Here is a 21,976-nt window from a genome sequence, read left to right on the forward strand (position 1 = left end):
AGGGATTAAAATTCAAGCCACACTCTGATTACATATTTTAATTTAAGTGATAATATCACTCTGCATCAATAGAAGTGAGGCAAATACACTCAAATAGAGACAGTGTAATTTAACATATATTTATCTTTTTAATCTTTGGAGGAAAAAGGAAGGGGCTGGTGGCATCTAAAGCAGTGAGAGGCAGCGAAATCTCTTACTGTTTTCTCTAACCTGGACTGCAGCCTCTGTGAAGAGAGTTCTGCAGGTTTGGGCAGTGCCTTCAGCAACTGAAAGTAGCAGAGCTCAGACAACTTTGGATTACATCCACCGCAGTGTACACAGCTTCTTAGGAATCAGTGACAGCTGGAAGTGCATCAGAAATTTAAAAAAAAAAAATTAAAAGCTAAAAGAAAAACAGAGTAAGCCAAGGAGTGGAAGAAGAAGGGAAAGCTACTTGACAATAATTTTCAGAGTATACTGTAAAAATGAACGTTGGACACAGATTATGGACATGAACTTGAAAACAGAGACTTTTCACATTTCCCAAAGGGCACACATGTACACTTCTCTCTTCATGTTCTTTTCCCAGATTAAAAAAAAAAAAAAAAAAGGTGTGTAAACTTATCCTTTCAGTTTCTTCTTAACAGGCAGAAGAATTTTAGATGGAGAGACCTCAGTGGAGAAAGATGAGGACTGGTGGTGAATACCCATGCACTATGTCTCTTGAAACTTCAGTCATTCATAAATAATTGCTTTCTTTTTTTCACGCTTGTTAAACACAGTCACACAGCAATACTTTGTTATTCCTCTCACTTAATTTACTCCAATTAGGTCCTGGCGCCCCGAGACACCAAGGATCTGCCTATCAGATGGAGTGTTTCTGCAACAGAGCAATGCTTGGTGAACGTGAGATTAAAGTTCCCTAGGATGGAACTGAGGCATCTCTGTTCAGCAAAGCTGTGGCAACTTGTCCTTGCCTGGGTTGTGACGGGATCAGTCACAGCAAATTCACCACGCTGGTCAGCACCACTCACCTGTTAGCTTGCACCGAAGCAGCAGCCTCGCTGTGTCAGGACAAACCTGTGCTAAAAAGGCCTGAAGGCTCTGGCTTGGGAAGGTTGAAAGGAAACTCCCTCTGCAGAGCCAAGCTGTGAAGTGGTGCCTTTCTTCTTAAAGGTCACACAAAGGGAGTTAACCGGCATGTTAATTCCCTATTTAAAGTGAAATCCAGTTAGAGCCTTTAGCAGCAGCTTAGGGTAGAGGTTCAAGAGAACTCTTCTGACATAAAGAGCAAGCAGGAGAGATCAGTCTAAATCCCAGAATTTCTCTTTCTCTATTTGCTGAGCCTTAGTGAAAGCAACTTTCATGGGTGTATATGAAAAGCAGTGGGCAGGTCGCCATAAATTGATAGGTAATCTCTTCAGGGCTACTGGGATGGGCTCTTCGAGCAGAAATACTTCAATAAATCCTTTCAGGAAACACAGAATCATGAGCTGACGAGACACCAAAAGGCCATCTGTAAAGCGGTTAAAAACTTCCATCCCAAAGTGGGACATAACCTGACTGAATAGGTAGACAAGACAAGCCTTTTAGCCCCAAGACAGGACAAGAGGATGAACCCAAATCATTGTTTAAACACCGCGTGGGTTTTGCCATATCTGTACAGCCACCCACAGCCTCTCTTGGACACAGTGGAAACTTTGTCAGGCATGTGAGGTCACAGACTGATACCACAGTAGCCAGGTAGCCCCTGCTGGATCTGGTCTGCACCCCCTGGAGGAGGTCACCTCCCAGAAGGAAATCTGGAGTTACATGAACACTACCAACTGCACCAGGAGTTACTCCACAGGTACCACGTCCAGCAAAGACTGAAAGGTGTCTTCTTGAGTAGGATGGGCTCCCTTCAGGAGCACAAAAAAGGCAAACATCTCCTTCATTTCTCATGACCAAGTAAATACAAAAATGGACAAATGTTTTACTAGAAAAGACACATGCAGTTGAAAAGATGACAGAGCACAAGGTATCTAGATATTCTCTCAGTATGTGCCAAGAAAAATCCAATGGCTGTGGCCCAACAACAAAGAAACAGCAGGTGAGAGGTTCTGAAAGCAAAGTTTAAACCAGGAGGCTGAAAAAAGCAGTCCTACATAGTAGCATTCTTCAATGGTCCTGCTTTTATACACTCTGTCAGATAAGAGTCTCACTGCATGATTGATTAAACTCTGTGGGGAAAAGGGGATTATATTTATTAGTATCTGGTAACATTTTGAAGCAGATTAAGTTTATATACGATGGATTCCACCTAATCAAAACAGAATCAGTTCTGCTGACATTTAAGATTAAAGACACTATGAGGCAATTTTGAAATGAAAACCAAGGAAATGATGCCAGATGTGGAAAATAAATTGCTCAGACTGATCTGTTTGTGTGGTCTGAAATCACAGAAAGCCTATGACTTAGAAAAAGGGATAGGATAGAAGGTAAGAAAAATACAGAGAAAAACAATAGCATGGATAAGCAGAGCATATAAAACTATGCAACCAAATCAAGACAAATGCTTTGTTTTATTTTACTTTATTTGCTAGTATGAATCTAGCCACAGAGTCTATTTTTTAGCCACTGTAAATGATTGCTTATTGAAGCTATTTGTGAAAGCACTCACAAGAAAACAAAGAGATTTAGTCCTGAAAAATATACAAGACCTAGAACAAGCTGAAACAGTGAAAGGCATAAGTACAATAATGTTTTAAGGAAAAACTGGCAAAAATAGGGCTAAGAAGCTGTTAAAGGATGAAATGTTTTCAGTGGACAAAGGAGCTGTTTAAAGTATCATATATAAATTTTAAAACTTAGGCCTTTTGTAAGTCTAACCATGATGTAAAGGTAGAGTTAGTGTAGCTTTAATGTTCTGAAAAAAGTAAATTAAGCAAGACATGTAGAGAAAAATGATAACTTAGAATGATCTTTTCCAACTAAATTTTACTGTTTAATAAAACATAGTTACTTTCTTTACAAGCCTTGCATAACCTATACTATTACTCAGTTGCTTTCTTATCATATAAATCTGCAAAAGAATTTAAACATTCAATTGCTGAACAAGTAATTGAGGTAAATAAGCAAAGGCATTAGCAGGCCTCAGCATCATGGAAAAAGAAATACCAAATGAAAGCTTTTGAGGAGTACTCAGAGAACTATCCAGGGAACTACTGACCAGCCAGGCTGGTTTTTGTACAGGATGATATAAGGATAAATAGAAATAGTAGAGAAAAAATGTTCTGGGGAAGTGTTAGCATCTCTGTATAAGAGAGACTTGTTTATGTCTCATAAAACTGGTAGAGTTCTTGGAAGAACTCCAGAAGCAAACATGTACAGGGTTATCCAATTAATGCCTCATACCTAGATGTCTAAAGAGCTTGAAGTCCCTCAAAAATGCATTTCCAAGAAACTAAGAGATAAAAGGAAGGATTTCATGTAGATTGAAGTCCTTTAAAGACAGAAAATTTATGAGAAAAAATAATGGTTAGTTTTCATATTGGAGTAAGGATTTAAGTGGTTTCTCCCAGGAAAATTATAATTTTCAATATGGCTATTAGTTATCTGGCAGACCAAGTGGTGAGAGATCTCTTACCTGAGAGATCTGAATGACTAAGAAAGGCAACATTTCTTCTGGGGTGCTCCAACCTAATGATGATGGAGAAAACACTGAACTATTAGGCATAAATGGGATGTGAGATTGGAACCATAGAACCAGAGAGTCACCAGAATGGTTTGGGTTGGAAGGATCCAAACCACCTGCCATGGACAAGGACATCTTCCACTAGACCAGGTTGCTGGAAGCCCCATCCAACCTGGCCTTGAACCTTCTAATGAATAAGCATCCACAACTTTTCTGAGCTGCCAGTTTCTTTGTCGTGTCTATCATTGTAAAAATTTCTTCCTTATGTCCAATCCAAATCTATCCTATTTCAGTTTAAAACTGCTGCCCACTGTCCTGTCACTACAGGAATTAATTCTTCCAATTCCAATGAGGATCAACTGGGCAAGCTTCGGTCCATATTCCTGCACTTACTGTCATCCCCTTCACTTTTATTGCTGTCACTTTGATTCAGAATTGTCTCTTTTTCTCTTAAGCATTGACTTTCGTCAGTTTCTTCTCCTGTCTCTTTGTTTAGCTTTCCTCCCCGATTTGGGGATTTCAATGAGAATACTTTAGGCAAATTTCAGTCCTTTTCACTGCAACTCTTTTTATCTCAGTATACTTGGCCGCAGTCACTCAATTTCAAAATTATCTGGGTTTTTTCAATCATGTTTTACTGGATCATATCTCTCTTCCAGAGAGTTTGTTCCCCTTTCTTCCCTGATTTGGGAACACTGCAGTTACAAAAGCCATGCCAAGGGGAACACAGGACTGCCACATCTTTCTGCTTGGCACCAGCCTCAGCCCAAGGCTGCTTTTACTGCTGCACCTAGGGTTATGGTTATGCCAAATATTCTGAGATGAGAAGAGGTGCATTGAACAGGACAGAAACTTGCCAAAATTATTCTGATTAAAATCCCCGCATCTGGGACTAAAGGAAAACAAAGAGAGAAGTCAAGGAAGGAAATCAAGGGTTGAATCTGCAGGGCACAAAATAAACTCAAAAATGTGTGTCAACAATCTATGTAACTTTGAGTGCCACAGAAGGACAAACAGCTTAGAAGATTAAAAAGTACTCATCCCAAACCTTTGCAATGCATGTGCACACTGCAAGCAAGGAGCTGGAAATTTTTTTAAAAGAGGATAGGAAAAGCTGTCCAGTTGTTTCAGATAGCTTTACAACTACTTCTCTAGACAAACAAATCATCCTTCAAGAATGAGGACCAAATGGTTCCCTACCAACAAGCTGGAAAGCACACAACCAACCTACAAAGGTTTTGCCCTAATTCTGGTTCATGTTGTACAAATTTGCAGAGGAGCTTGGGTTCACCCACTGAACCTCATGGTAAAACATCCATTGTTGTTGTATGAGGAGTTGTTAGGGTCAGGGTTGGAAAATATGGAATCCTGGCATACACTTGAAAGGACTCCTAAAGGGCAAAAAGAGGCATGAAGTCATAGTGTTACTTATTCCCCACGTACAGAATGTGACATGTGGAGTTTCTCTACTGTGGAAATTCCATTGCCATAGTGATAGAAAAAGGGAGAATGTAGGGAGTGAGGAGAAGAGACAGAGTGGAGTTCTATGGGAATAAGGTTGTGTGTACAACATGCTTGTAAACAAGAAACTAGGCAGGGACTGCAGGATGGGTTGGTTTGTTTTCCATATACCCAGTGGAGGTACAGGATTCTCTGAAATCTCCAGCTATTGTTCCTTGAGGTCTTGGAGGGCTTTCTATCACAGGTTTCTTTTCCTAGCAAACCATTCAGTCCCATTTTCCTTCCTTACATAAGAGAAAACCCCCAAGCCTACAGAAATACAGCAACAGTTCAGCATTGACCTTAATTAGAACTACTGAGGTCACAAAAAACTTCCTACCCTCGTCTCATGCAAATTCAAGTAATATGTTTCTGGCTGATGAAGATTATGATAAGGGAATAATAAAGTGATTACTTCAGAGCAAGGAAAAATGCCTGCTGTTAAAACATGGGCACAATCTTTTATATTTGAGTATGCAGTAAGGAAAGGGTTGCAATCATCTCATAATTCGTTTTTTGACTGTGTAGGAAACATTGGTGACTCATCATGCAGATATACAGGCTGAGGGGCTGAACTACTTAGTGAGAAGCCCTACAGAGAGGAGCATGTCATAACTGACTCCTGAATCATCAGAATGATGATTCCTCCCCTGCTTATCAGTACCTAGCACTGGGGAAGGGAGCACCATCTTGCCTTTGCACAGTAACTATGTGGCTCAAGCTAATGATCAGGAAGTTGAAGACCTGGGACTCGTGACTGCTTCTAAAATCTTGAATCACCAGGCTACAGGATTGTAAAATGCTTTTTACCACCCCCACTGCACTGGCAGAATTGAATGGGAGTTCTGCACATGCAGAATTGAATGGAAAATTCATAGGATCAGCAACAGGTGAAGTTTATAGAAGTTTTGAGTCCAGTAAGAAGTGGATTCCTCTGGCAGAGAAGAGCCATGCGTTATAAGCTCTGTTTCCAATGTTCATTACATATTTTATTTAATGATACTTAGATGGATATTGAAGAAAGAGTCCCTAGAGCAGAAACCCATTCTGCTCTAAATGAATTGTTATAGCTGGAAAGCAAACCACTGCGCAGCTCCCCTATCCTGACAATGGCATGTTATTGTGCAAATTCCAGGCTCCTTCAGAGGATAATATCATCTCTGTGGGATCATAACAAATGTGCTTTTATCGTAAATCTTGTCTCCAAAATCAGCTTCTGCAAATGCCCAGTGAAGTGCAGAGGAACAGAAGGAACAGAGAGCTGTCAGAGTACTGATCACATCTTAGAGTGCTGATCACAATGCAAATGGGCTTCATCCAAAAGCCACTGAGTCGAAAAAAACTTCTCCCACTCATTATTCTTCTTGATTATTAAACCCCAGCAATTCAAGGCCCAGCAAAGTGATGCATATCTAAGATATGAATTCAGATAGAACATCTGCATATGAATTTGAACATCTCCTTTTAGGATATGCTTCGATAGAGCACAATTATACAGTCTGGAAGAAATTAATTGTGCCACTTATAAAAGGCCAAAGAAGAGATAAATAAAAAAAAATCCATTGATTACAAAAGGTCTACATTGCAAATCTCTCAAAGTGTTCATCACTATTCTCTGTCAGAGGCTGCAACTACCTGCTGTGAAGAGCACCAAGTTCAATTTGCACACCTTTCAGATTTAAAGTAGTATTTACAAGGATTAAATTCCAAAAAACCCAAATAATTTCACTGTAATTTCTGAATCAGCACAGTCCCATTAACCCAGCAGGAGGAATCAAGTGGCACAAACACAGAAATTCTTTTTTTCTGTCAAGTAATACAGCAAAGTCAGGAGAAAAATGTCCTACCTCACGTACCCCATAGCTGAACCTATAGAATTTTTTGAGACCTGAGCAAATGAGCTAATAGTAATTTTATTGTAAACACAATATTTTTAACACATGAAACAAAATACTTATAGGAAGAAATAATATGTTTATTAATACAGATTTTATATTTGAAAAAAAAAATACTTTTTTTTGGAAGTCGAGTCTACATTCAGGTCTGAAACCAAAGCCTTTTCACTGATTCCAGACTACCAGTTCTGAACAAATGCTCTTACCTTGCACCACTTTCTATACAGCAAAGCTGGGAGAAAGGTCTCCTCTTTCTCAACTCTCATTATTTAAGGAAAAAAAAAAAACAACAAAGAATCAATTACACTTTAGGATGAAGTATATAATGCATAAACAGTCAATAAATGCAAATTTTAAAATGTGAATAAAATCATATAGTACTTAAACACTTAGAAATAGAAGAATCATAGCAATTACAGGCTTGTGCACCTTCCCAGCATCTCTTACCTGCCATTTTCTGTTATCTGCCCTACTCCCTCTCACTGAACCTTAGGAGCCCTTGGGTTTTCTTTCAGTACTATTTCTTCTTCCAAATAGTTCTCTACAACTTGCTTTATGTATCCCAGTAATGTTTCCTTGTTATCCTTTGAATCCACTGTGATAGACTGGACATTAACATTAAGAAAGTTTTCTTGGATTTCAACAATCTTTTTCTCATTTTTTCTTTACACTTCTATAAATGTCTGGGTTTTTTTCACCTTAGGCAATACCTATTTCATGCCATAGTGGAAAGCAAATGCACAAAATTTCCTTGGTGACTTTTAGAGCTATTTTATAAGTGCACAGAAATTAAACAAAATTGCTTTTATGGATAGAACTTTTCTTTCCAAGGTTTTCAAGCTTGTCTTCTTCTGATAGCCTTTCAAGCTGTTAAGTCTGTATTTCCTGGCACAAGATTTGCCAAGCAGTCTGATATAATTGCAAGATGATTGTGACATATTACAGGATCATGAGGAGGATAAACTGGTCATTATGGATAAGCCAAAAAGTTTGAAAAACACTAAAGGGCAGTATTTGTGTAGTTGTTCATGCCAGATCTGTGAAGACCACTGAGAATGACATTGAGCTACTTCAAGTTTTTAAACACATTGGACTGGAAGCTTGAAAAGGGAACTGATGTTTATTTGCTCCTAGGTTTGAGGGTTCATTTTCACCAGATAGTTGCAACCTCTTTCAGTTACCTGTCTCTTTGGTATTCATGAATATTTACCCATTTAACAGATTTCTTTGATCCTCAGAGATTGCTGCCAGGAAAAGTAATCATCTGATTTCAGGTTTTTGAAGAGCTGAATGGCCTTAATTTTTTCTCTCTTCCATACATCCTTCTCCTTCCCCATGATGGATTCATCATCACACACAGGCTGCCCAAGTGTTGTCTCGCTTTCAGAAAGTTTAATGACTTGGTGGTCTTCCTCACTATTATCCATCTTCACACTGGATTTTAAGCTGTGGAAGCAATAGTCACCAACCTGGCAAAGGAAAACTGGCTCAGTGCTGTCAGGATTTAACACCACCAAGTTACCTTCTGACAAAGGCTGCTTTCTAGGAATACCATTTTCCTTCTGTAAGACAGGCAAAGAAATCTTTGTGGATTTTAAATGTTCATGGAGACCTTCAGGCACAGTAAGATAGTCACCAAAGGTATCCAGGTGCAATTCAGGAGATGAAACTCGTGCTTGGCCTGAAACTTGGATCATGACACCGGTTTTTCCCAAAGACTCATGGTAAGGGTGGTCACTGGGAGGCTGGGGCTCCTGTGAGCCACGAGGTGATTCCTCAGCTGTGACAAGCGGAGGATGGGTGGAGGTGCTGGCTGATGGCAGTACCGGGCTGTCCGTGGTGATGTACTCCAAGGGCCACTGTTGAGGAGATGTGGTAGAGCTGAGAGCCTTTGAAGAGTTCTGCTCCTCTGTTCCCTTGTTGGTGCCTTCCCCACAGGCTGGTGAGGCCTGTGAGATTTCTTCCTTGTCATTGAGGTGCTGCATCATTTCCTTCTGATTTGGGAGCATGTCCCTTGGAGGAGCTGCTTCTGGCTGCTCTGGCCTCTGTGGGGCCTGGGGAGAGTCTTCCCTTGGGAGAGTCACATACTGAAGGGAAACTGATTTCTTACTGAGTCCCACAGGGTCCATTTCCAGGGTCTGGTGTATACCAGGGTGAGAGGACACCACTGGGCTGTACAAGTAGGGACCATTGAAAGCAAAGCAAGGGATTGCTGTGTGGGAAGCAATACTTGCATCAGTACTGTTTCTCCTTGAAATGGGAAAGGAATGACCAGCCCTCTGACTTGAGCAGGCAACTGGGGTATGCTCCGACTCATTTAAAGCATGGTATGAGTTCTGTAGATCAGGTGTAACAGGGGAAGCATCTGTCTTCTTAGTCTGCTCTTCAAGGCACTCTGCCAAAGTTTTCGCCTGCCTGAATGTAGGAAAGTTAAAAGTTACTCGTGAGAGATATTATTGGCTTAAACACAAAACATAAACCAATCTTAATTGAAAACACACATAGCTTACAAAAAATTTCTTACAAATGCAGTTATCCCTGTAGTAAAAAATTGAATCTCCTCAAAAGCAACTTGTATAGGATTTTTAGTGACAGAACATATGATTACATTCTGCCATGATGCATTGAGGTCTTAGAGACCATCCACAGTGTCACCACCATGTGCTGTTCACTCACCCGTCCACAACTTGAAGGAAGCTAGCCTGCTCCACCTTCTCTGAAAGGTTGTATTTGTTGAAGTCTAGCTGGTTGCTTGTTGGCCAACTTCCCAAATGTCCTTTCTGAAAGTGAAAAAGCAGACATGACCAAAGGGCAGTATCTCACTGGCAGTAGAATTAGGAATTGTACCTTCCCTGTGGACAAAGAAAACAAATAGGAGAGCCTATAGCACCTGGTAACGGGGATACCACTTCACTAATACAACTCAAAGGTATGTTCTCCTCTCCAGAAGATGGCTTCTTCAAACCCATATTGCCTTACCACTGACCTAACTACAAGTACTCAGTGAGCCAACTAGGAAAGATGCCCTCCTAAACCTGTTGTTTGTGAACAGAGGGCTTAAGGGATTTGATTGTAGGTGGTTGTCTTGGCCACAGTGATCATGAAATGATTAAGTTCAAAGTTTTCAGAAATGGGAAAAAATAAAAAGGAACCATAGAGTTGCTATTCTGGACTTCAAGAGAGCAAACTTCAAGCTTTTCAGGGAGCTATTTGGCAGTGTCCCCTAGGAACCTGCTTTTGAGAGTTGGTGAGTCCATAAGTGCTGGGCAGGTTTTAAGAACCCCCTTTTAAAAGCAAGGAGCAGGAAATTTTAAAGTACTGAAAATTTTTCTGCATTGATTTTAAATCACAGTTGTGCTGACAAGCACAGCACAAAGAGGTCTGCTAAATATAAGAGCATTGCTATGTTGAGTAGGACCACAACTTCTCATAAAAACAAGTAATATATAAATGAAGATATCTGTTGATTGTGGACTAGAAAACAAGAGGAGCTCTTAAGATTATTGGAAGTCCTGAAAAAGAAAGAGAAATAATGAATTCTTCAAGGTACAGGTCCCTCTTACCCCCAGGTAGCCCTGGATCAGGACACTCTTGCTGGGGTTTGGAATCTTTTCCTCCCACGTTTTCTTCTTCCTGCAGCAAGAACAGTTTTCAAGATTTGCTTCTCAATTTGCTGCTACCAGAAAAGGCTGCACCACATACACCGTGCTGCTCAGCACAACGGGGCACAACCGAGGCAGCGCCAGAGCCCCACCCAACTCTCTCCCCTGCACAGCCATGCACAGGGCTGCCCACCAGGGCCCATCTCCACACAGACCTCTCTCCTGCGGGACAAGAAATGCCTCAGACTTTATGACACCCACATGGGCTGCTAAGTCTCCCTGTTGCAATGCAAGCCTACCTGAGGAAACACTTGTAGCTGCAATAAGCGACTATCAGCAAAGCGATGATGAGAGCTGGGAGTGTCACTGGGAGAACCACAGGTGACAGAACTGGAACAGAGAAAAGAGAAAAAGCTGTCCACCTGCACAGTGACTTTCCTGCAACAGGTTTTTCACTCTGGCCACTATTCAGGAAATTTGATATGTGGAGGAACAGGATCATAGGGTCTTCAAACTGCTGGAATTTTCTCTAAAGTGGAACAGGCCACACGTGACCTGAAGAGTGTACTGACCAAAGGAGTTCACTGTTTCCTTTACTGATTCACTTCTTAGCTTCTACTGACATCAGAATTAAACATTTTAAGCTAACAAAGAGATGGTTATGAACCTTACTCCACCATGAACAGCAGGCATGGCTTCAGATATCTTAAGTCTGCCTGACTCTGCACAGTTCTGAGGAAATGGGGTCTCAGAGATTTTCTAAGAGCTTCCCCTGCCAACAGCTACAACATACACTAATTTCTTCCTGAATACATGCATCAAAATTTGCCCACAGTATAACCACTACAATCTTCCTCAGGACAAATCATGCAAGATCATATTACTTTGGGCAAAAGATTGTATGATGGCAGGCATTCTGCCTCCAAGTCCATAAACAGCAAAAACGTGTAAAGATTTTATCTCCAGCAGACTCTACTGTGTGTTTTACACAACATTACAGTCACTCTGCAAATATAAAAAGCTGATGGCTTATCTTCTATCTTCTTAAAGTATCAGACTCTTTAGTCACTGACAGCAGAAATGGACTACTGGAATCAGAAAATAATGATAATCTTTTGGGCAGGATGTCTTTGATTCATTCTCCATGTGAAAAACTTTATGGTTAGTTGTACTCACCTTATGAAGACAAGAAAGAAAGAAGCTTAAAAGGTCATTCACTTCCTTCCCTAGCACTGTTGATGTACTGCAAGGATGCGGGCAGGGCAGCTGCCTTGGTAAGTGAGTAGGCCATGGCTGCACCTCACTCCGACCCCAGCTGAGAGAATGTGTTATACTAAAGAACCATTCCAGCCATTAGCAGTCCACCAAAACCTGACAGAAGCAGCTGCATGAAAAGTACCATTCTCAGTCTTCCAGGTGAACTCCTCACTCCATTCACTCCAAGGTCCCTCATATTCCAGAGGCCTATTCACCCTTGCACGCATTTTCCCCCTATATTCTGTAGATGCTGCCAGCATCTGCAGGGTGAAGATGAAGGGAGGTTCATCATTGCTGATATTTAACACCTGGAGAGTCTGGGGAGAGGGGAGGAGCACAAATGACAGAGGTGAGAAGAACTGTCTTTCCATTTGACCAGCAAAGAAATATCCATGACTCTTGCACTTTGTAAGTTACCTTTTCATATCGGTTGTTTTCCCAGTACTTGACTTGGTATCTCTGTGTTATGAAGCTGTAATTCAAAATGTGTTTTTTCCACCTTAGTTCATACTCTTGGTTCTCTGTTGCTGTTACTGACACATTTGCAGGCGGCAGCACCTGAACTGAAACACACTGAATGTCTCACAGCACTTACCAACCTACTGGTCCAATCCTCTCTTTCCACATTGTGAATCATTTCCAGGGACTGAAAACAAGGTTATTTTGTGCAATGTAAAATGGCTCAGCTTTTTAACACCTCTTAACTCTCTGCATCTTCATTTTCTAGTCAAATACAACAGTATTAACAGTACACAACAGTATTAAATAACAGAAAATCCATACCCATGAATACTGAGAGCACTCCCTGTGTACAGAAAAGCAGCAAAGCAATAGTTGAAATATCTGTACTTGTCCATCACACTTCCAGAAATTTTCAATTCTCTTGGAGCTACCTCCTGATATTTTCACCCACTGCAGGAGCTGCACTAGTTTTAGAGTTTGAAAAGTCACCCAAATACCTTCAGATACATGTGGGCAGAGATGGCCTACCTGGTGCACCTCACTGGGCAAAGGATCCCTCCCTCATCCAGTGTTCCAGGGGCCATTGCACAAACCCACAAGAGCTCACTGACTTCTTGAGAAATCACATAGTGACACACTCCTACTCACTACAAGCACCTCTCACACAGTCCCCTGTCACCTGGGACACTCATGAATGTGAATCACAGAGAAGTCAGCAGGATGGCAAATGCTCACTGAGAAGCTCCAGGTCACAACCTGGATTTCTGCACAACAGTTTCCATCACCGTCACCTTCCTCAGAGTAGCAAGTGCCACTGAGCAACTCCACACCTACACCCCAGAGCTCTGACCTGATACAGTCCCTTTCTTCATCAGTGATTGTTTCTTCCACTTCTCACTCACTTTTCCTCAACACCACTTGCCTCAGCCCCACTTGCTCAGACAGGCATCTCTCCAAGAAATAAGAAGGAGAAGCAAGAAACAACACAGGAACTCACTGTTTTTGTAGGCTTCAATCATCTTGTCCTCTGTCTTAGCCCGGACAGATACATGGTACTGGCTCTGGATGATAGAATTGCTAACAGAGATCTCACAGCTCTGGACAACATATGGGGTGTGGGGCAAAGTCTTCTCATGCACAGGAGAGCACTCCTCTTCTCTGAGGGGAAGAAAGAGGATGAACGGAAATCATGGAAATGGGACCTGCAGAAGCCCCATGGGAGAGGCACTGCCATGGGCAGAGCACATACTCTGATGCTGGGGTGGCCCTGAAGAACAAGCCAAAGAGAACAGAAGTGGTGATCACTTTCTTCACTTCCCAGCTGCACGTCAGACGATCTCCACCATTGAAGAGGCAGCGAAGGTTCCTGGGCTGAAGGCCGCCTTCAGAGAGCACAAGTGCAAGGTTAGTGACAGGAAAGTTGTGGCTTCTCAGTTTCCAACCCTTCATGGCCCCACTCCACCCCATGCTACCTTCAGGGATCTTCCATGACACCTCCATGCTCCACTGGCTGTACTGCCCATAGAAGCTGCTGGCCTGCCCTGGTCTGGCTCGCACACGGGCAGCGTAGCTGCTCCCTGGGACAAGGTCCTCACGGCTGAGACTGCAATGCGTGGTGTTGGAGAGCAAGAGCGAGGCAGCTTCCTGTTTTTGGGGGAGAGGAAGGGACGGAGGAAATTGGGACATTGGGGAATGGAGAGGTGGAGGGAAGATAGGGAAAGAGTGAGAGGAGGAGCTGACTGCCAGGGTGCATCTCCAGCAGTCCCACAAGAGTGATGGTCCATGCACATGCTGCCGTGCAGTGTCTCCTCACTGCCACACAAGAGGGGCTCCACCGTGTGCTGCAGCACAGCTGAGGCACGGCCAGGTGAGGCACGGCCACTGTCAGGCACAATCTCCCCCCACAACAAGTAGCAAACTCCTGCAGCTTGCAAAGTCCAGGCTGTCTTCAGCTCCAGCTACACATGTTCATAGCACTGCTCAGCGCAGAACTGTGTGGGAATCTGACCAAGATAATTCCCTTAAAATCTAAAGATCAGGCTGACAGATACAGATACAGAAACATATGCAGATATGCAGATCTAGGGAAATTATAGGGCAAAGGATATGGACTTCTAAAAACTTAAAAGAAAAGAAAAAAAGAGAAAAACACTTGTCTCAACGGGGGAGCAGCTTCAAAAATATTTTAGTGTTTTCCCCACATGAACCCACAGCCTCTTGTTGGAACATGATTTAATTCAGTTTAAGAGGGATTCAAATCCAACTCAAATCCAAGTACACTGGTTGGAGGTTTCTTTGAGTGGAGAAGAGATCTTTGCATTCAGTTCAGGAAAAATGATATTTCACAGGACAAGTCACTTGCTCACAGAAAGAGAGCCCCTTCCACCTGACCCAAAACAACACTTGTTATATCTCTTCACAGTGACTGAAGAATGGAAAAACCATTCATTTGCACGACTTTTACCACAGACTTAGGACAGCTCAGCTCCTCTGCTCTCACCTCCCAGGACTCCCACTCCCGCTTGTAAGTGACTTCATAGTCCAGTGCATTGCCCAGCCCTTGGCTTCCATCGGCGGCTTTCCAGGTCAGCAAGAAGTCTCCTGATGTCATTGAGCTGACAGAGAGGTTTTGAGGTGGGAGGGGCTGAACTGGAAGGTGAAGGTGCAGTGCATGAGAGGAGATAATGAGGAAATGATACAAAGAGGGCAAGAAAACATCTAGGTAAGCTTCCTCATTTCCAGAGTATCTTATCCCTGACAGACCAAGTACCTCCTGCTTTACTAGCTCCTGAGATGATACTACACCCAGCCGCTCTCAGAAACTTGCCACCTTCTCTCCCTACCCAACCCTCTCAATGTGGAATTCTTTGCCAGTTTTCACAATGGAACTGGAATTCACTTCCAGATGAACAGCAAATACTTTCTCAAAAATCCTTAATATTCATTGGGAAACAAGAATTTGGTATTTAAGGCTTACCATTTTGGAAAAGATTAACATCCAGTTCTGTTTGAAGAACCTTTTCAGGTCTGAAGCCATAAATATCCTCTACCCCTATTCCAAAGTAGTCTGTAGTCCTGTGGCAGACCCAGTGCACATACACATCTGCAGTTTCATGCAAGTCATTTTCTGTCTGGCGTTTGCAAAACATGTCCTTGTTCTCCCTGTGTACAGAGAAAGTGATCTATAAAGATCTGATCCAAAGACCTGCAGTTAGTACAAAATTAAAACCTGAAACCAATTTCATCCCATACTGTTGTTATAATTCATGATGGCACTTACATCCTCTTCTCATTGTTCCTATTAGTCCTGGTTTGTATCATTTAATATAAGAAACAATTTTTACACCAGAATTTTTCCTCCCCATTTCAAAGTCATGCAGCAGAATGTTACAATACCAGTTAATTGTTGTTACTTTTTAGCCTAGCTCTATGTAATCTCATATTTTTAGATGAAAAATAGTATGATGAAAATGAATGTCATGTAAATACACCTTTTACTCAGAGTTAAAGGCTGTAAAATTTCTGATGATCCTAAGCTGCTTTAAGACTTTCATTTTGCAGTACCAGAAAAACACTTAGAAAAAGATTCTCAACCAAAATGTACTTCTGTGTCCTTAGTAGTTCTGTTCTGCTAAGGGACTTTAAATATTTATTAAAGATTTCATCCACAATGTTTATCATCCTTTCAAATGGCCTTTCTCCAGGCCAAGGAGCATCATGAAAATTAGAAAAAAAATTTTAACTAGGCAGGAGAGGATAATCTTTGTGTGGTTGCAATAGCCTTAGCTGCTGGAAAGATGCGTTGCTTCTTTATGTACCCTGTAGAATTTTGTTTGTGCTTATGGCTTCATGCCCAGTGTATTATCTTGTTCCAGCTCAGATGAGAAATATTAAGTTGTGAATATTTAAGGCCAAATGCTCTCTTCCAGGATGGAATGGAGTCTTCTAGCCAACTATATGTCAGCAAGCATTATTCAGCACTACTGCTATTTTTGTAAGTTCAGTATTAGCAAGGAAACCAGGGACATTGCTGAAGTATGGATTGGACACTGCAGTATGTGTGTAGTCTTATGCAAAAGAGTCAGCCCAAAGGGTGTGAAGCCCTGAAGTTTTTTCTATCTACTCACCAGCATTACCTTACTGGTACAGTTTGGGGTTTAGTCAACTATTCTTCATCTATGAGCTGATCTTGTTTAATTGTTGGCCATTTTGATTTCAGCTGTGTGACTGTCCATGTTTAACACCTGCTTGTGTGATTCCTTCACCTCAGTTATATTTCATGATCCACACACTTCATCAGGTAACAATGTTTCGGAGAATGCTCCAAAAGTCCAAGGAACTTTATATCATCTTTTCCCAGAAGTATTTAGCTTCAAGGTCCTGTTCCAAAATTATTTCACTATTTTCATCTGCTTTTAGGTCTACTAAATTCCCTGTTGTTTGCAATAAAATTATGAGCTCTTCCTTTTTCCTTTTCTTCCTGTATCCCCAGACTCTAAATAATTTTCTTCTCAGCTATCCATCTTTGCCTTCCTCTCTCCCTTAACTATTCCTCCGTTTCTGTCCTTTCTTATCCTCACCAATGATCCAGTCTGGTGATTTGGTTCCCTTTTGAAAAGGAAACAAATGTAACAGAGAGATACTGTCATAAACACACCAGTATCTCTGGGAGGAAAACTGATAGAGAACTTACCAGTCCTCTCAATCTCATAAATATACAGTCTACACATATTTCTCAAAAGTTATCAAAGCCACACTCTCAATGACGTTCCTAAATGAGCAAAATGACAGAGGGAATGTCTCCTCCGTTTAGGGTTTACAAACAATGCTCACACTTGTTCTGACACCTCCTTCTCTCCTAATGCTGATTATTAGCAGCCTATATGCCCCATCTTATTTCATATCTAATGATCCTACAACAAAATTATGGAAAATAATTGTAAAGGTGATAAAAATAACTCCACTGGCGTAGCATATTCATTCTTCTCTTCCTAGATGAGGCCTCAGAAGCAGGTATAACTTTTGCTTAATTCAAAAAGAGAGGTGGATGTGCTTTCTAAAAAACTTGACTGCATGTCCCCAGTTATGACCAATTTCCCTTTGGACTTTTATCTAGCTCAGCACATTTCAGGTACTTACATTCTACCATTATCCCTTTGATAAAGAATCATGCCAACGAGGTCACGAGCCTCTGAAAGCTCCATCCATGTGCAAGTCACCTGTGAGCTATAGTCATTGTAGCACTTCAAGCTTTTCATTGGGATACTCTCTGGAAAAGGAATTCAGGCAAAAAAAGATGCAGTGATTAAAAAATATAAACGGTGAGAGATAGCAGGAGGTACAGAATGGGTAAGGCACTGATACCAGTACTCTTCTCTTGACACCAGATAATCACAGACTCATAGAAATGTTTGGGTTGGAAGGCAACTTAAAGATTATGTCGTTCCAACATAATCTTTAAGGGACACCGTGGGCAGGGACACCTTCCACTGCACCACTTGGCTCAGAGCCCCATTCAATCTGGCCTTGAACATCTCCAGGGATGGGGCATGACTCCACGAATATATGTGCAGAGCTGTGACCATTCTGACATCTCCACCAGCAAAGTGGTGTCCAAACCAAGCTACAACTAACAGCTAAGTGAAATCTTTGTGCCTGCAAGCACACAATTCTAGAAAAGGCTTTTCAACTTTCACTTTTCAAATACTGAGTATATCCAGGGATTAGTAGATACCATGGTCAGCAAACATATGGTGATCATTTCCTACTTATGTGTTGCTGTGTGAACTTTTTTGCTACTAACTTCCCAGTAAAATCTGTAATGCTAGAAAGGTCTATTTAAAAGTGACATGCTCTGGGAATAGCCTTGCTATGACTCAGAAGAATGTCCAAACTAATTTGTTGGAACTAGATTTATGATCCAGAGATGGCCAGACCTCTCATCAAGGATATTTTTTTTTTTAAGTTCACAACTGTGAAGTTGAAAAATACAGACTGCCTCTGGCACATGCACTATGAAGCAAGCTCATTTGTTATCCCTGCTTATTTTCTCTGGAGGTAATAGCCACACTGCACTATTGGGATATTGTACCTTCAGGTGACAAAGGTGCATACATGAGTGTGCTCTCTCAAATAATATTTCTTGATGAGAGCTATAATCAGCTTATTTGAGGGGCTTTTTACAGGGAAAAACCCATCAGAACAGAATGTTGCTGTCTTAGGAGGCATAAGAGGGACCTTACTTTGATCTTCTACTGAAAACCAGTACAAAGTAAGATTTACTGCCTTCCTTGTGTAACGAGAAAATGGAGCATCCCACACAGAAAAGGATGTGGAAGTGTGGATGTGGGGCTAAGGCTCAGAATGCCAAGAACACAGTCTGACCTACACAGTAACACATTTTCCCTCAGAGAACTCAAAGGAAGATATCCTGTAAATGATGCTGGGTCAGGCAGCACAACTCCTCCAGCTACTGCAGACATGAGGCATCTGCGTTGGAAAGGTAGATGTCCACGGGGCAAAACTCCTGATATCTCTCTTTTTCTGCTGTCTTTCGGATGGCTATAGGCCTAGTCTTGTGGCAGGTGTGGTGTACTTCCCATTCCCAGCTCTGCTAATCAAATCGGGGGCAGGGGAGGACAGAGTGTGGGAGGAAGTAGGAAAAGGGAAGGGAAGGAAAAGGGAAGGGAAGGGAAAAGGAGAAATAAGTTCTCATTGTGTAAGAAAGGAAACACAAGCAATGGATAAGGCAGATGGTCTCTTTATCTGTCAGCTATTCCACAAAAAGAAAATCAGGTCATCTGGATTTTGCTCTTGGTAGCCTCCACCACACTGTCTTGTGTCTGGCCACATGTCTCTACTCCTGTGCACTACTATCTGAATTCTGTAGCCCTTCATTTTCCTATGTTTTCACTAATTATCAGGGTCTATCCCTCCTTTCATTCACTCATTATTCAATCAGATTGTTCATCTCATCCATTTATACAGTATTTCAACTGTCCATACCACCAACATACAACTGATTTGGCTGCACATGCACCTGCTACATGCTGCTTTTGATCAGGATAACTGCTGTCTTACAGCTTAGAAAACAGGAGAAGAAAGCAGAAAAGCAAGCAGAAAAGGAGGAAGAACATTAGCTGAAAGAAGGAGACAGATTTAAATAGAAAGGCAATAATGGAAGGACAAAAGAGAATATAAATTTGAATCTCACCTTGAATAGCTTGAACATGGAAGACCAAATACAGATACAGCAGCAGGATGAAAATCTCTTTCATGTCCATAATGTCCTTGGTGCACAGGATTGATCCTAACTCAGAATTTCAGAGTTTTCATTGCCCACTCTTCCCCTGCTTACTGTGGAGCTGTTTGTTTCCGTTTCACATAAAGAGAAGTAAAACTGAATAAGGGAACTTCTTTAAGATCACGTTGAAGTGACATTCAGGAAGAACTTATACCAAGCATTTCTTGTAGGACAAAATTCATGTCTTCTTGTTGTGTGTTGTTGCAATGCAAGCAAAGAATGAAGTAAATCCCTTCCAAGGAAGTGCAGGGATTCAGTCAACTGAGAACCAACAAAAAAAAAAATCCTAATTTGTGATGAGAACTCATCCTTAAAATTAATTTCATTCTTCTGCTCTTTATGCTTAAAGCCTTCCGACTGAACCACAACAGTGGTTAATTTCCTTAAAAATATGATCTCACAGTTCCTAGGAGCTATAGTGGTTGGATTTCCATATTCATTCACTTTGATAATTTCCTTCAACTTTTCTCAGTGCCCCCCAAATAAGTTGCAAATTGTAGACGAACTACCAAAGGAATTTTTTTTCCTGCTGATTGTAGAAAGTGAAAGCAGATTGAGCAGTTCCAGGACCATGGAGCACACTGTTCAATACTGGAATTTAAGTCCTTCTGGGCATCTCTCATCACTCTCTCAAAATCATAATACACACACCTACTTAAGTATGCTGCAGTTCTGAGACTTTTTCTACTTTAGGGGAGCATGGAAAAACCCCTTTTAAATTCTTATTGACTTTCAGATTCCCAAAAGCCAGTTCCTTGCACGGAAAACAGCTGGCCGAGCCCTTGAATAATCATTCCAGCTAAGGAACCCCTCAGTAACTCACAAGTCCTTGTATGAGAGCAGACTCTGCCATTATGCTTCCCCCAGAAAGGAAGCCATTCCCTTACCTGAATCCAGGGGTGTCTGTGAGGCAGATGATTCAACCTGATGGGTGACTCTCCCTGTCCAGCACCACCCCCCAGCACCACAATCCTCTGATGCAGATATCAGCAAACCCACACTTGCCTAGAACTGGAGACAGAAGTATAAACCAACCACACGATTTTCCTAGCAAGTAAGTCTTCAAAATAACTACTACATCTTTTGTGAACCTCAAATGCCACTTTCAGAGAAGCTGACACCCCCCTTTCAAGGAAAGTCTGTGCAATTGCACAAAATAGGAAGTCTGTACTTCCTATTTTAGCCCCCAAAGCACGCACTTAGATGGGACTGTTAGGTTAACTGGGAAGGGAGGGAAAGGAAGTTTGTCATTGCCAATCTGTGTGTTAGCAATTACCAGATCATGAGACTTATGTATTTTAAGAAAGATACAGGACTGACTGCAGCAGAAGTAAGAAAGATGAAGAAAAAATTTTCTGTTTTTCACTCCAATGCACTTTCTTGCTTTGCTCTAGACCAGACAATCTTCAGGCAGGGATCCCTCTGGACTTTTGTTTGTACTCTGTACTGGGGGAGAGTGACCTACCTTTATTTCTGTAACTCTTTATTTTTAGTAATATTTCTAAGTTTTACCCATGTCAACAACAATTAATAATAAATTATAAGTACATAAAAGAAACAAAAGAAAACTGGTGAGAGTAGTTGATCTGAAGTAGTGGATCTTGGCTACATCCAAGGTAACCTGGTCTTTTAATCCAACCATAAAATTTAGCCCAGTAGCCTTCAAAAACAAACCTTAGGAAAGTTAGGCAGCCATAAGGGAGAGACATGCTCAGGTTTGTGTTCTCAGGGATAAACTAAGGGGGGCTCATATAAGTCCCCAGATACAGAATATAACTGGCAGAATCTGTCTGTCCTGCACTGCTACTCGTCCTCTAAATCCCCATAGTACTGACCAAAACCACAGGTAGCACAGTTATTCTCTCATCAGAACTGCATCAATAAACAAGCAAAAAAGAAAAAAAAAAAAAGGAAAAAAACCCCAAAAACAAACAAACAAACAAACAAACAAACAAAAAAAATACATAAAAAACCCTATCATGTGAATAAGGGAAACAGGCAAAGCAAGACAAGGAATATGGAGAATATCTGGGGTAACTGTGTGTGAGAAGGTGTCCATATAAAACCTGCAGACAGTTAGAGGAATGTGTAACTTGGCTGGATGGGAAGAATTTATTTTGCATTGCAGTTTAAAGGTAGAGGGGGACCATCCTGCCCTGATTTTCAAAGGCCAGTGTGTTTATGTTCTTCCAGCACCCTTATAAAAGAGGACAGTTGTTTCCTAGTAGACATTTCCCCTCTCTTTCCCTTCTCATTTAAAATGTTCCTCCATTTTCAGAGAGATGTGCTGAGCTGCTGGTTA

The 21,976-nt window shown here is 41.4% G+C and overlaps 1 protein-coding gene across 1 annotated transcript; it reads right to left on the reverse strand.

The window, feature by feature from the left end:
* Nucleotides 1-7,141: 7,141 nt before the first annotated feature.
* Nucleotides 7,142-19,871, reverse strand: CSF2RB (colony stimulating factor 2 receptor subunit beta). The gene is made up of 13 exons (XM_041416942.1): nucleotides 19,585-19,871; nucleotides 17,511-17,640; nucleotides 15,349-15,533; nucleotides 14,872-15,020; nucleotides 13,844-14,015; nucleotides 13,621-13,753; nucleotides 13,369-13,529; nucleotides 12,327-12,472; nucleotides 12,052-12,226; nucleotides 10,952-11,042; nucleotides 10,614-10,683; nucleotides 9,727-9,830; nucleotides 7,142-9,465 (listed from the first exon to the last, which is right to left on the reverse strand). The coding sequence occupies exons 1-13, from the start codon at nucleotides 19,652-19,654 to the stop codon at nucleotides 8,265-8,267; spliced, it is 2,787 nt and encodes a 928-aa protein (XP_041272876.1). The 5' UTR covers nucleotides 19,655-19,871; the 3' UTR covers nucleotides 7,142-8,264.
* Nucleotides 19,872-21,976: the final 2,105 nt, after the last annotated feature.

Source organism: Onychostruthus taczanowskii, unplaced genomic scaffold (genome assembly GCF_017590055.1).
Source record: "Onychostruthus taczanowskii isolate IOZ18803 unplaced genomic scaffold, ASM1759005v1 scaffold53, whole genome shotgun sequence".
In the NCBI taxonomy this organism is placed as follows: domain Eukaryota; kingdom Metazoa; phylum Chordata; class Aves; order Passeriformes; family Passeridae; genus Onychostruthus; species Onychostruthus taczanowskii.

Coding starts and splice junctions, on each gene's coding strand:
- CSF2RB (XM_041416942.1), bottom strand. CDS start 19,654: ATGGACATGAAAGAGATTTTCATCCTGCTGCTGTATCTGTATTTGGTC. Junction 13,754..13,843: donor GTCATGGAAGATCCCTGAAG/GTAGCATGGGGT, acceptor TGCTCTCTGAAG/GCGGCCTTCAGCCCAGGAAC. Junction 12,227..12,326: donor AAAACAACCGATATGAAAAG/GTAACTTACAAA, acceptor CCCTCTCCCCAG/ACTCTCCAGGTGTTAAATAT.